The 15,770-nt window shown below is 39.2% G+C and overlaps 2 protein-coding genes across 14 annotated transcripts in view; one reads left to right on the top strand and one right to left on the bottom strand.

Moving 5' to 3' along the window:
- LOC105049506 (uncharacterized) overlaps window positions 1-15,770 on the bottom strand; it is a 36,087-nt gene that overhangs the window by 1,939 nt on the left and 18,378 nt on the right. Inside the window, exon 2 of one of the 3 annotated variants that reach the window (XM_073262226.1) lies at window positions 4,167-4,188. The exons of 1 other annotated variant lie outside the window; for it this stretch is intronic. The gene's annotated coding sequence lies outside the window, so the exon portion shown is untranslated. Of the gene's footprint in view, window positions 1-4,166; window positions 4,189-6,397; window positions 6,421-15,770 lie in introns of those variants that run through there. One more of the 3 variants, XM_073262225.1, reaches the window with a different exon arrangement.
- Window positions 1-15,770, top strand: part of LOC105049508 (phototropin-2) — a 44,528-nt gene that overhangs the window by 17,157 nt on the left and 11,601 nt on the right. For all 11 annotated transcript variants that reach the window (XR_012143477.1, XR_012143476.1, XM_073262221.1 and 8 more), the window contains 7 exons: window positions 1,147-1,231; window positions 2,588-2,668; window positions 4,822-4,925; window positions 5,973-6,022; window positions 7,223-7,329; window positions 10,089-10,211; window positions 14,802-14,853. Coding sequence is in view for 9 of the 11 variants with exons in the window: in XM_073262221.1 (XP_073118322.1) it covers window positions 1,147-1,231; window positions 2,588-2,668; window positions 4,822-4,925; window positions 5,973-6,022; window positions 7,223-7,329; window positions 10,089-10,211; window positions 14,802-14,853 (602 nt within the window). In the remaining 2 variants the exon portion in view is untranslated. The remainder of the gene's footprint in view (window positions 1-1,146; window positions 1,232-2,587; window positions 2,669-4,821; window positions 4,926-5,972; window positions 6,023-7,222; window positions 7,330-10,088; window positions 10,212-14,801; window positions 14,854-15,770) is intronic.

Raw genomic sequence — 15,770 nt, 5'->3', positions numbered from 1 at the left:
AGTTATATTCTCTTCATCTTAGAAGCACATTATCTCTTCTTACTTCAGATAATCTAACATGCTTTTGTTAGTACAATGGTAGAAGCTGTGTTTAGTAAGCAGTTGTTGGAGGAAGTAGATATTTAAACAAGTTATTTAAGAGTCCATTCTATTTTGTTGTAGCAAGATTCCATATCATAATTGGTGTCCTAAACAAAGAGACTAGGGAAAGTGGGAACCTCTTGAACCCCAGAACACCTATTGTTGAGACTAGGTCCAAACTGAGTCCTTGCCAACAAGTCTTTATGAAGGGCATAACATTGGACACTCCCAATCGCTTTCAACTGTCTCCTCTTCCTCTCTTGCTTGGGAGTATTATTTTCTGAACACTTCAGTCAACTTGATCTCTTCTATTTATGTGTCTAATTTGCAATAGGACATTAACAAAGTTCCTGCTAACTAGATCATGAGTTGACCTTGCATGGATCTAGTTTGCCTTTTCATTTGGATCTAATCATAGGCATGGATCTTACATACTATGTACACCAAGAGGTCAAATATTTATTTTCTACTCATTTTAGTATAAAAATTATCAAAAGAAACATTTTTATCTTCCCTTAGGTGGTTCAGTTTGCACTTGCTTTGCCGCATGTCATTAGCTTGCGGAGTTGATGACAATTTCAAAGTGAAATTTGAGATGCCATTACCATTGCCAATAGTTCAAATTTTGCTAGAGATATGACTTGTGCATTGTTTGTCTTTTCTTGGTTCGTTGAACCTATTACTTGTAAGTTGCAGATAACCAATGATAGTGTATATGCATTGCTAGAATGCTGCTTAGTTAGTATGCTTGGATGCTAAGATGTTCCATTGGGATAGAACAGACTTAAAACCTCAGTAAGTGTACTGCTAGCATTAAATTAAATATTCTTTGTTAAAAGTTGGCAATTGAAAATCCAGGAATTATATCCATACATAATATTAGGAAAAAGATGTTACAAATAATTTTTTTCTTCTAGATTTGACATACTAATCACTTGTATTATACCATGTAGTCATGTATATCCATAGTTCATGGAATATTTAATACAAGAGTTATTGCTCTACAAAATTGAAAAAGTTTAGTTCTTCCACTAAATGGATAGGTCTGTTGGCTGTTTATTGCAGTGTACATATGGTGGAACTGCAAGGTACCGGTGAATTATTTGCTATGAAGGCAATGGAGAAATCAGTAATGTTAAAGCGTAACAAGGTCTTGTAGCTATTCATCAATTGTTTCTCAATAATGATTATATTGCTTCTCTGAATACAAATTCTTAGTGAAGTCACAAACTGATGAAGGACAAGAGCACATACTGTATATTGCACTCATATTGATCAAGGACCACACAGTCTACACTCCATGCCTTACTGCACTGACTAATCGTGTAGATCACAAAAAAGTTACATGACACTATTGACAAATATGCTAAAGGCATACTTAGCTATGCTAGGGAAATATATTCTTTTGTATTTAGGCTACTTTTTATTTCTTTCTAGTGAGAGGTGGACTTGTCTTGAGCATATAAAAAGATATTTGACACTTTTATACATCAATTTGGGTCAAATTGTTGTCCAGGAATCTAATGGAAGCTTAAGAAATTATCTATTTAAAAAAAAAAAAAAAACTCAATGCACAAATTAACAGAAATTAGCATATTAGCAGATTAAAAGAAATCAAGAGAAATGATCAAATTTTGCAGTAAAACCTTACTGATTTTACCTAATATTATTGATTCTAATTAAAGAACAACTATGATAGCTAATAACTTATATGAAAAATTGTAGTCTGTTCAGGTTCTTTATAACCCACAAAAACAAATTCCAAACTGATGAGGTATTGGTTGTGCTGACCTGCATCATTTTGAATTCCTATGATACACTATGTCAAGAATGATGTGAATGACATCCCACCAATATGGGCCGGTGCAAGAAACACATCCACCAGGTTTATAGATTCTTAGAAATCAATGGTTAGCCACCTTTGGATGTTTTGAACTTTGAAGCAAATTCTAAGTATTGGTGCCAGTGGATGCGCCAGTCACACGCCAGCACAATGCATGCCATACTGTACCAGAATGCATGCCATACTGTGCCAAGACAAAAAATAATAAGAGGATTTTAAAACCCTTTTTAATTAACAATAGTTAAATAGATGCTGTTCCAGTCCATTCCAGGTGCCGGTACTGGCTCAGCATGGCCAGCACTTGAAACCTGGTTTGAAGATTGTGAGAAACCACTGTGCAAGAACATCTACACTTGTATGTGACTTTACTACATAATATTACCATTTTCGAGACCATTCAATGAGATATGCACAGAACTCAGAGAGAATTTAGGGGATAACAACTATGCCACCAAAGGAAATATGTGGTGCAATTCCTCAAATCTCATCAGAAGGTGCCAGTTATCAGAAAGAAAAAAGAGACATAATATGCTATAATCTTGCTTATGATAAGTTTCCAATCCCAATTTACATACATTGTTATTAAATATCTACATATGAAGCAATTGTTAGGCATTATCTATTTCCATGGAAAGTAGGTTTACTGTCTCTGTGCCCATGCAGGTTCATCGAGCATGCATAGAGAGAGAAATTTATTCGTTATTGGATCATCCCTTTCTTCCAACACTGTACACTTCCTTTCAGGTTAATATTTTTATTCACTAAACTAACTTCCCTTGTAATGGACTAAAGTATATGTGGAAACTATTATGCTTTATGAAACATTGTATATGCAGCATGCTGAAAATACATATATAATACTATAATCAAAGTTCAACTTATGCAAAAATTCTATTTATATGCAGAAAAGAGTATTTACAACCAATTTCATTAATGATTTCTGATTTATTATTCTCACTTTCATCCGGTGTCAGTGTTCCCTTGCATGGGCCAGGTTATCTAACCAAGTTTCATTAAAAGAAGCATGAATTAGGCACTAGTTCATTAATTTGTGAGGTTTCTCATCAAAACTGTTCTCCGAAACATTTTTTCCTCACATGATGGTGTTGTCGTAACAAAGTCATTGTTGTTAGTTAAGTCTTTATTATACACGAATTCTCCTTTGATTTCTTTTATCTGCAGCACAATCCTGCAAATTTTGGTTGCTTTTATTTGATAAAACTTTTCATAAATTTGGAATCTCTTAAACTTGTGAATTGTTTGAAAAGAAACTGGGAGATTTATAGACAAGCCTGAGAAATAGCTAAGCTAATCCTAAAACCCCAGAAAATCGAGCTATAATATGGATAAGTCAGTTAGCATCATTAATTAAAGTTATCTCTAGAGAAAAGAGGGGCAGAAAATGTAATCCTTAGCAGGCCTGTAATGTTGTTCAGGGCCCACCTGCTGAATGTATGTTGCTCTACTCTCAAAATACAATGCCTGTCTTGTCACTATCTTAACCTAGATTATTCTAAACAGGACAGAGGATGTCTTAGATAATGATGACATACTCATCAGCCCACTCACAGGTGATGAAGATCACTGATCGCAATTGTGCTAAGCCTGAATTTCAGTATGAAACTAAACTCAATTATCAAACCACTTTGCTCCCTTTTCCATTAATTCTTCTCTGTGAGCACATCTTTTGAAGACTTTACCACTTAATTCCAATTTTACTTAGGTATTTGACTCTTCTCCCTGACCATCATAATTCTGCTATTGGGCCTCCTCCAGTCTTCATTGAATAAGATTATACTATACAATTAAGTTCTCCACACTTTTATCTTGTGCTGCATTAATTCTGAAACCTTTGCAGTTGGACTCAATACAAATAGTATTATTCATTGTTTTGCCACACATCCACCTAACCCATCATCTCTGCAATGCTCTTTTGATCATCCAACAAATGATATGCATTTCTGCATAATTGTCTTATTTTGTCTTAAACCCTATAAGCATGCAGAGAGGACCCATGAAGAATTTTACATTGTTTACCTTGCTATAGATATATTTGTTTGATCTTCATTCATCTGACCATTCTACTTTCTATGATGTGATAGATTCCAGACTGACACATCAATTTGGGATATTTTACATTCATTAACTTTATTTTCGAATCCTCAGAGTGTCTGCATTAGGGCTTCAAGTACTGTCTTGCTGGTTCACTTCTTCATTTAGAGGAATTGCAAGATGATGCAAAGATCTGGCCTGGGAATAGATATCTGACATATGAGTAAATGTTTTCCTTAGAGCCTACATGATGAGCATGCTATTCTTTTGTCAATTTACAATGAACAATTCTTTCATATAAAACAATGTAAATACAATTTGTTACAAGGGATTATATAACTGTACATAATTCAATCAAGTGTGGATAAGATACTGCAATAATAAATAAAAGTACTAGGAGGATAAACATTGTACTACAGTAATTCATTCATGAGTCATGCGCTATTATGTCAAAATGGAGATAGAGGATCATATGAATTCCTTCATTTAGCAAAAATCATTTCACATTAGTGTTAACATCAAATTATCTTAACTTTAAAGTATGCTTAAAATGGAAATATAATTATGATAAGATCTTGAGATTGGTTCTAACAAATGCGAGATGTTGATGGCTAGGGAATTTGAATTTGCTTGCATATTTACATGCCCAGGTAGACAACTACAAGTGTTGTTGACAATTTCTGAAGTTTTCTGCTTGCAATCTATCGAAACAGTTACTTTTATCTCTAACTTCCAACCTCCATGGCATTCATGATGACATATTCTAGTTTCAAGTCGCTTTACATCATTTTGTTATGCATATTTTATCTCATCAAATACAATTTACTGATTTGTCTTGTCCACAGACTCCAACACACGTTTGTTTAATAACAGACTTTTGCGCTGGAGGAGAGCTATTTGCATTGCTTGACAGGCAACCTATGAAGATTTTCAAAGAAGAAGCTGCAAGGTACAAACAAAATAGTGTCTATATTTCATTCTATTTTGGTAGCTTAACTAAAACTATTACTATACCATCTATTAAAAATTTTTCTAGTTGGCATGCCTGTCACTGCTAAGAGTGACACTTTTACATATTTATATAAGTTGAGATACAAACCTATTGATAGGATTTATGGAAAATAGACAATATTCACCTTATTCAAGAACCAGAGAGTTAACCATGATCTACCTCAACTAAACATGCAAAGGACAAGCAAAAAGGGGAGATTTATCACGCATGCATTAAGCGGACATAGAAATAGTTTTAACTTTTAAATGTTAACAATGGCTTTATTTGATTAAGGTTTGGAAGTATCAGAACATTCTGAACTTTGGTACATATATGTTTTAAGATGTGTAGATGAAGCTAGCATAGGTGATTTTCAATTTATATGGCTCATCATGCATGTCAGCAACCTAGCTCTACTGGTACATTCCATTGTGTCCACTCGATGCATGGTTAATAAATCTCCACAAAAAAGTTGATTTTTGGTTTCTGAGTATTTTCAGCATCATATCATTTTGGCAAAAAGAAAAATGTTATATATCAAAATTAATCATGTGGGTTCTAAATTAGATATAGTCCATGTAGTTTGCACTAGTGAGTTTTGGGCTCCAATCATATAATACATTGCTCTCTCTCTCTCTCTCTCTCTCTCTCTCTGTGTGTGCGCGCGCGCGCGCGCGCGATGTTTTAGCTAGTAAGCCAAATCATCTAAGTTCTAACCAGTAATCAGATTTCTTAAGATTTATATATGCCTTCTTGTGTTAATTATTTGACTGTGATGTCTTATAAGCATGTTAACCTTTGTGCCTGACCTAATTAAACTCCTATCTCAGCCATTTGATCTCAAACATGTTTATCATCAATGTAATTTAATCAGCTGAAGCTTGTCCTTTTCTCATGAAAGCATTTCTCGTAAGCTTCAAGTTGAATTATTCTTAACAGTATTCACCTGCTTCATACATGACATTGCTGTTCCCCTAATTCAATTTTAATCCTAAAATTTTCCAGGTTCTATGCTGCAGAAGTTGTAGTTGGTCTGGAATACCTTCACTGTCTAGGTATATCTGTCAACTCATAAATGGTGTATGCTGGAATTACCAAAAGTTCTCCTACTTATTCTGCATTTGGTTTCTGAATTTTCTTGATTAAGGTGTTTACATTGTTGAACAAGAACACCCTGATGGTGATGGTTTGAAAATGACTGATGGTTTTACAAACAGATAATTTTGTTAAAATATGAGCTCTGCAAGTAATCTAAATGCAATCAATGGAAATTAATAAATTGTCCAATGTAAATTAATTAAGTAAAATATTGAAGTGGCCTATGGAGAGATTCAAACTTTATTTCAGACAGAGATTTAAGAAAAAAGGTATGCACCTGTACGGATCATCGGCTTTGCAGCCATAGAATGCACACTCTTGTCAACTATAGGATAAAAGCCTAGATCTCCTGCCCCTGCAAATTGCATGAGCCATTCATCAATTGGCCATCTAGGTTCTATGGTAGGAACCTTCTTGTCTAAAGCTTCCTCAGACAGGAATGTGGTAATTAATGCATCAAGGATTGACACTAAGTGCAGAGCTGGTCATCAAATGATATAGTGGATCATACCTTGATAAGTTATGCCAACCCCATATAAATAAAGAAGGTTTTTTTGGTTAAGTTTAATTACATGACTTCCATCTTCACTTAGCTCGTTTGTACAGATAGATTTACCAAGTTGACCTCAAACTAAAGGGACAAGACTCATGGTTATGGTTTCTTTGTTACACAAATCCCATTGCCTTTTACAAATCACATGCTTTTAGAGACAGCAGATTATATGGACTTCCAATCCTGGAGAATGATATGTTAACTAACTCTCCTATGGCAGAAGCAAGGTGAATCGAAACTTAATGCTTCTACATGGGCTGACATAATCATGCTCAGTCTTATCCTTTCTTTTCATTCTGAATGCACAGGATAGAATCATGTCTTATCTATGATGCTATTCATCACAATTATAGAAGTTTCATTTTCCACCAAAAGTTAAGAAAACTTACTGGATGAATACTTGGATTTCTTTATATGCTTGTCTTCATTAACATTTATACATATGTTTCCAATAAAAAATGGAATTTAGCAAGAGGATTAACCACTGAAACTTTTTCCCTGGTATTCTGAATCATCAGCAGATGAGTTGCAGAAGCATTTAAATTGTTAAAATGCGCAGAAGATACACAAAAAGTAATTATATTTTCATATCTTTATTATGTAGGAATTATATATCGTGATCTAAAGCCTGAGAATATATTACTCCAAAAGGATGGGCATGTGGTATTGACCGACTTTGATCTGTCATTTTTGACATCTTGTAAACCTCAGGTATCTTTTCCTATTCCATTTGAAAAATAGTTAGTTCCTTACATGTATCCTATGTTTCTTTTGTTTGAAGAATTTCTTATACTGTCAAATGATAATTTTCTTATTAATGGCTCTTGACTGGAAGGTCTACTATTGTCTCTGGCCATTCAACATTCTAAACTGATTTATTTAACGAACTTCTAAACTGATTTTTCAAATGATTATTTTATATTTTTCATAAAGTGATTCTGTATTAAGACTATTGCATTATCTTTCGATCAGCTTTATAATGATTTTATTGTTAGCAGTGCAATTGAGAAAGGTAAAAAGATAGAAAATAATACATTCCTTCATTCACAATGAGAGAGAGGATTGATAGGTAGTTTTTTCAATTTGTTATTTCATTTTTTGTTGCAGAAAATGTCTCTGTATTTATATTATATCACCTTTTTGGATCCGTTTTATAATGATTTTACAGTGAGCGGTAGAACAGAGAAAGGCAAAAGATAGAAGATAAATAATTCCTTCATTCACATTGGCAGATATATAGATAGATAGAATACTTTGTTGAAAAAATTTTGTTGGAAAATTTTGCAAGATCCATTGTTAATTAAGATAGTGCATTCAACAAAATTTTGCAAGATCTATTGCTAATAAAGGTGGTGCCTTCCTCTAGATTCATGATAGCCACCATCTTCAACAAGGTGTTCATTTTGACTTCTAGGGGTTTAGGGTATTCATTGTAGTGCATATACTAGTCTTGGTTCTTTTATTAATACTTTACATGTCTCTATGTATGTATGTGTGTCTGCAGTCATGATCAACCAATGATTAGTAATGACCACTGTGGAGGAAAAGCCCTTCACTCAACTCAAAAAAGACTATTATGTGAAGTGAAAACAAATTATAGGAAGTGAGGTAGAGAGGAGAGTGAGGGAATCAATTGTAGCCTAAAATTCAACTTTGATTTTGAAAACTTTATCATTGTCATAGTAGACGTTTAATGAAATTGAAAATAGGAAGATAGCTCTCTGACTCCGATTAAACTACCTAAACCGTCCAACCCGATCCAAACCGAACCAAATATGGTGGTTTGGCAGTTTAACTGGTTCGATTCGGTTGAATAAAATAGAAAAACTGATATTTCAGTTTTGTTATTGGTTTATTGATTTATGTGATCTGCTGGAACTGAACCGACAAATCCAAATTAAAATGCCATCATTTTATATATTTATATATACACCAATATTACATGCTTCATATATTTATATATACACTTATGTTACATGTATATTCAAAGTTGGACTATATACTTTATATGAATTAAGAATCTAAGATGTTAATTTGGCCCTATTTCAATCCAACTTAGCCCAAATCTGACTTGATTATGAATCATAATAAAGGAACAAAAAATAGAAACCAAATCGACCAACCTGCTTGAACCGAAAAACCGTTTAAACGGTTTAAATACTTGAAAAAACTACATGAACAAACCGAACCAATACAAAACCAAACCAAAGAAACTGATTATATTTAGTCAGATATTTGATTTTAGGAACCTCTTAAACCAAAATGTCGGTTCGGTTTTAAAAAATCACTTAAAACCGAACCGACCCAACCGTTTTCAGCCCTACTAATATGTCTGTAAGTAAGGAGAGTATGTATTGGAAGTTGCATCATTTATTAACTGGGTTGCAAGAACTGTAGCTTGAGCTAGTGACTTCTAATCCCCTTTTTCATGGAGTCATTTCAAGCATTGAAAGTTGAGTTTTTGATTTTATCTCATCATGTTCCCTGATAACTTCTTCTATATGTTGGTGGAGAGAATTGCAACTCCAAAATAGGTGAGAGACCTAAGGTAAAAATAAGTGGCAACGATTGAAAATATTTTATTTGTCATTTCTCAGAAAACTGCTGCTGCTACTTGAATTCGTGGTTGCTACAATATTTTCCCATGGACAAACATGAGAAAGAATGATGATCCACTTGTAAAAGCCAGTGAGAGCATCGTTGGCAGTTGTTTTATGATTATTCTTTTTTTCTTGGGTCTGCACATGCTTAATAGGCACTCTATTGTTCAAGTATTTCATACCATTCGCTTGAGTGCTTCTGTTAATTTAGGTGATTTATTGAAGGCATCAATTGGCCTTAGATATATTTACCCTTTCTCTATGGGAGAGAATATTCAACATTCTTTCCATTATTGCACAAGCAGTCCAACTACAATATCTTTGAGGGTGCATCTAAGAACACAACACATTTGTACTTGCCATGGTTTGAGGCACCACTCTGTTTGCTCCATCACGACACAACTTGATGTGTCTTTATTGCTTAGCCACTAAGCTCCCTCTAGTGCACTCATTTTATTAGAATTACACAAGTTATATTACTTGTAAGGAACGGGTTTAGCTCGCCATCCATGGCTACTGATGCATGGATAGTGATGTAAGACCCCGTTTGCTCGATGCACCTGTGTTTGTGTGCGGGCACGTGCGGTACATGGGGTGCACCATGCATCAGGTCTGCAGGACCTGCATCATTGCACACATGAGGAAGCACCCACCACTTGTGATGAGCCAAACGGCTTCCTAGTTGCAAATGCGGAATTGATATTAAATAGTTCAAACCAGTATAATTCGATGTTATCAATATATAATAAATTGTAGTTACAATCAATTACTAGAGCTAGCAACATCTGCAATTTGAGTGTTTTCAAACATCTGTCTGTGTTTTGAATTTCTTAACCATGAAAGTTCTCTAATATAATCAACATTTTGCAGGTGATAAAACATGTATCTCTGTCTAGGAGAAGAAAATCCAGAGATCACCTTCCTCCAACCTTTGTTGCAGAACCTAGTGCACAATCAAATTCATTCGTTGGAACAGAAGAGTATATCGCTCCTGTATGAACTTCTGTCAACTCATGGTCTATTTAGTTGTTTTAATACTACCTATGCTCTCCGTCATACACTAACAGTTATATTTATGAGGAAGAGATCGTATTTATTAGTTTATTCTTAAAAAACACAATCAAGAAACCCTATAACATCACTTTGGTGTTAGCTATATATACTCCACTTCACCCTATACAAAGTCCAAATATTACCTCTTTAATCTAAATATTCTTTCATCTTCCCTCTTTTATGGATGTTCAACTTGTACCAGAAACCAACTCCACCTTTGTGTTGTCTGTAGCCAAGTTGCAGCAAGGCTTGACCATCAGAAAGGCTCTTCTGCCTTAGTTTGTTTTTATGGCTTCTAATCTAACTCCCCACATGTCAAAACATAATCTAGAATTAATTTCAAACCTATGAAAGTATAAAGGAAAGCAACATTTACAAATGCAATATGCTACATTGCTAAAGAAAAATAAAAGCATAGCTCCCTGATTATGTGGATCTACCTGAACGTTGAAGATAACGCCTATACAATATACATCCAATGGAGAGCTGTGCAGTACTTTGCATGCATGTGGGTGAAAGTCACCTGCGCATGCTTGTGGCTCCACTATCCCATATATGATATACCTTTACTATAAAAAATAACAAAAATTCAATCTTCTCAGAACCGAATGGAGGCTTGATTTAGTATGAGAGACAGACACATGTTACACTGAACATGATTTCATATTTGATGTAATGCAATGCAGAAAGGAACCTGTCTGTGACTAGTAAAGGGTCGGGCTTTCCTCACAGCTTCACAAGTCAGTTCCCCCTTTTCTAGAGCAGCTAGCACACCAATTCCAACAATCCCGTCTATTGCTCCTTCTCCCATCACAGCCTATGGAAACACCCTTCCTTGGCTGATTTTCCCTCTCTCAGCTGCCTCCTCACAGCCTATGGAAACACCCTTCCTTGGTGTCCAGAGCACTCAGAACCCTCCCAGGTTACACAGAATGCTCTCTCACAGCCTATGGAAACACCCCTCCTTGGTTGATTTTCCCTCTCTCGGCTGCCTATCTCGGCTGCCTTCTCACAGCCTATGGAAACACCCTTCCATGGCTATCTCGGCTCCCTCGGCTGCCTCCTCACAGCCTATGGAAACACCCTTCCATGGCTATCTCGGCTCCCTCGGCTGCCTCCTCACAGCCTAGGCCGACAGGCCTATATAGCATCTCTGGCCATGGGCCACTCACCCACTTTTCTGGCAGTGCGCGCCCACTCCCTGGTAGCGCGCCCACTTTGCTGGGTAGTTGGCCGAACCGCCCAACCAACTGTGAGTCCCGGTCAGTCATGCCCTGGAACTGCAAGGAACCGCCAGCAACCGCAGCCTGGCGTGCGTGCGTGCCGACCGCGCACACCTCCGACTTGCACGTGCACGCCTCCGCTTTCTGCGCGCGCACGTCTCCTGCGCACGTCGCCCATGCCGTGCCGCAGCTGGACTCTACTATTTCTGCACGCACTCCGCTTTCTGCATGCGCACGTCTCCTGCGCACGTCGCCCGCGCCGTGCCGCAGCTGTGCCCTGCCCGAGCAATCACATCTGCGCCCACAAGCAGTGCCGCACCTGCGTCCATGCAGTGCCGCGCCTGTACCCGAGCTGTGCCACGCCCATGCCCGAGTTGTGCTGCGCCCATGCCCGCAGACAGAGCCAAGTCCTTCTGGCCGAACCCAAGCCAAGGTGCGCCTAGCCTGCGCACCCATGCCGCGCATCATCGCCATGTCGCGCGCTTCTTCGGTGTGCCGTCCCGAAGATGTGCGCCCTCCTTGCGCACAATGCTGCGCCAAGCCCGCAGACAGAGCTGAGTCCTTCTGGCCGAACCCAGGCCAAGGTGCGCCTAGCCTGCGCGCCCGTGCCGCGCATCATCGCCATGTCGCGCGCTCCTTCGGTGTGCCGTCCCGAAGATGTGCGCCCTCCCTGCGCACAATGCTGCGCCGAGCCCCCTCCGCGCAGCAAGGCATGGCACGGAGCCGCCTGCGCCCGTGCCAAGCCCGTGTCCAAGGCTTCAGCCCTGTGACAAACCTCCCCCACTTGATGAAGCCAACGTCCCTGTTGGCCGGGAAGCTAAAAACTCATGTACCTGCTGCTCAATTGCCAGAGGAAAGTCTCCTTCTCCCAGCTGGTCTCATTGTCTGGAACTCCGCTCCAGAACGAGTTACACAGGTGCTCTTCCCTTCATCTCCTTCCGAGATGCGAACCTTGTTCAGGGCCCTATAATCCATGCACATGCGCAGCGAGCTGTCCTTCCTTTGAAACAGCACCGGAGCTCCATAAGGTGCTTTGGAAGGCTGGATCATGCCGGCATCCAGCAGCTCAGTCACTTGCTTACGCAGCTCCCCCAGCTCCAAGGGACTCATGCGATAGGGCGCTTGGGCTGGTGCCTTCACCCCCGGCACCAACTCAATCTTGTGGTCAGTTGTTCTCCTTGGTGGAAGTTCCTTTGGCAGTTCGGCTGGCATGAGGTCCGCATACTTCTGCAGCAGGTCAGCCACTTCATTGGGAACTTCCGCCATGACTCCTTCCTTCCTTTCCACCAAGGCCACTAGGAAGGTAGCTTCACCTCGTCTCAGCCCATGCTTTACCTGCAAGGCTGACAATATCGCACCAGATGTTCCTCCATTCCTTGCTGGAGGGTTAGCCACACTCGAGATGAAGCAAGGGTATTCTTCGTGCAGCAACATGAGCCCACCCAGATGAGGCAGCAAAGCTGCCTTTGCTTGCACAAAGAACTCAATACCCAGGATGATATCAAAATCATCCAATGTAACAATAGTGAAACCGAGGACACCAGTCCAAGACCCAAGGGATACCTGGACGCCAGCAGCTATCCCAGCAACATCACGAGCCACAGAGTTCACAGCTTTGATCTTGCTGATGCTCTTGGTCACCTTCAGTCCGAGCACATGCGCAGTCCGCTCGGTCATGAAGTTGTGTATTGCGCCTGTGTCCGTCATGGCCAACATCTCCTTTCCGCCCAGCCTAACCTTCATGTACATCAGGCCGGATGGTATGCTCCTCTTCGCTCGCATGGCGTTGACGAGTTGGAGTGGGTTGACGCGTGAGGGGCTGGCTTCATCACCTCGGCCACCCTCCTCTACCACGGCATTGAGTCTTTCCTTCTTCGGGCAGTCCTTTGCCCTATGCGGTCCACTACATATGAAACAACCAGAGAAAGTAGTGGTTTTACCTTTCTCTTGTGCGCTAGCCTTGCCAACGCTTTGGCCATCCTCTCGGCCATTGGATTTCTTCTGGGCAACTGGCTTCCTGCCATTGGACTTGGGCTTGCTAGTCCCTTCTGCACCCTCTACAAGCCGACTGATGCGAAAATCAACCAAGCCATCCGCTGCAGCCATGGCCGAGGGCAAGTCTTTCACGCCTCGCCTCCGGAGTTCCATCTGCGCTCACGGTTGCAAGCCGGACAGGAAATTAAATAGCCTATCCTCGTCCGACATGTTGCGGATGTCCAGCATCAACGAGCTAAATTCTTTGACATAGCTCCTCACCGAGCCCACATGTCGCAGCTTTTTCAAGGATTCCCGTGCCAACCATGAAGTATTGCAGGGTAGGAACTGATCCTTCAGTTCTTTCTTAAGGGTCTCCCAAGCCTCGATCTTCGGTCTGCCCGCACTAGCATCATCATCTAACCTGGTGCGCCACCATAACTTTGCATCTTTGGTTAGATACATGCTAGTAAGAGTTACCTTCTCTTTATCAGGGACTCTTGCAGCGACAAAGTACTGCTCCATGTCCCATAGAAAATTCTCGATGGCCTTAGCATCGTGCTCCCCCTCGAAGGCCTTTGGCTCCAGCACCTTCATTGAGCGGGATGGTTCTGCAGCAATGGCACCCGGGCTGCAGAACGCTGTCTTGAGCACTCCCATTTCGCTCTCTGCAATGCTAACACGAGAGGCTAGAACAGCACTTACTTCTTCGAACCGAGATTGAAGTGCGCTCAGCCTTTCCTCGAGCTCATCCAATTTGGATATCAGCGGGCGTTCCAACTCCTCTGGGACTTCACCGAGTACCTGCTCGATGATTGTTACCCGCTCTCGAACAGCATCCAAACCGGATCCACCAGCCATTGTTCAGGCAACCACAATTAATCATGAAAGGTATTGGAACATCCCTTTTACTTAATATTGATCTTATGGTATACCTAGCCATTCCAATGTTACCATGAACCAGATTCTTACAGAGGAAAGGAAAACAAACCCTCAATTTCCCCTATACAGAATATTTCTTCAAGAACTAAGAAACAAATTAAAACAAGCAGGTTATTGAAAATGTTACATTCTTTAGGTCAATTTATTCAAGTTTTTATCAAAGTCATAATTCTGCTATTGATTATTTATGTAATTGAAACCTGTAGACATCTTATGTTGGAATGTCATCCTGTTATTCATTCCATGCCTTACAATTCTATGTGCTTCCCGTGAGCTCTAGAATTTTTACGCTTCTGCTGGTTATAGACACAATCAGACATCTACATTAGCTAATAGATAATGTTAGAATTCTCAAGGAACCTCTATATCCTCTCACATCTCTTTCTTTCAGGAGATTATCACAGGAGCAGGACATAGTAGTGCCATAGATTGGTGGGCTCTTGGTAAGCATTTAAATATATGGTAGCATACATTACTTAGGTCTCTTTGCTTGAAGATGTATGCATCCAAAAGTATGTTTCTTTGACAGCTAACACTAAACAACTTTTTCTTATCAAACTTTCTCATGCGAAATTTTAATGTCTAGCATGTAGCTGTCAAATAAGTCTAAATTTTGTGGGAAAATGGGCCACTAGAATGGGCTTACTTATCATAGGCAACAATATATGTTCCTTCAGTAAAAGAATTTCCTTTCAAAGGCAAGATGACGACAACTCCTTGCTTCTTGCTTCCTAATAGCCTGTTGACCATCATAAGGATTGTGCAAGGTTAAAGTACTGAGGAGCAGGCTTGTACAGTCCAGGATGAACGGGGAAATACCAGGCCTTAGACCTTGATGTGACCATAAGTTACATGTATAAAGCAATTATAACATCAGGTGAAGTCAACAAGCGGTTGGTATCCAGTTCCACAACAAAAGATTTCATCAAATCTGCCAACTGTAGGAACTAGAAACTGCAAATGGGTGGTAACTTTCACATTTTCCAATATTCACTTTAAGCTCTTCTTTATCAACTTTGGACCAAATTCTTGATCATTTTAACTCCTCTCAAACTCTCATGGATGGTCAGTAATTCTCTACCAATCCTACCTCAATTACTCAGTGAACAGTGTTTGTGATACAAAAAAACATAGGATGCTCAAATAAATGGTAAGCAAAATTTTCAATTCCCAAGTGGAACAAAAAGCCATAAGAATTCTATCACATATGTGCAATAATAATAATAATAATAATTGGCTTGCTATTGAGGAAGAGTGTAGCTCAAATATGATGGTATCTATATTTACTAAGATATCCTGCAATAAACTTATGCTATGCTCGTATAACAAGCACCTACCACATTTTAATAAGCAAGTTTAA

The sequence above is a fragment of the Elaeis guineensis genome, chromosome 8 (assembly GCF_000442705.2).
Source record: "Elaeis guineensis isolate ETL-2024a chromosome 8, EG11, whole genome shotgun sequence".
NCBI lineage: Eukaryota > Viridiplantae > Streptophyta > Magnoliopsida > Arecales > Arecaceae > Elaeis > Elaeis guineensis.
Note: the sequence above shows the minus strand (reverse complement) of the source record. Positions and strands in the feature narration are given on the sequence as shown.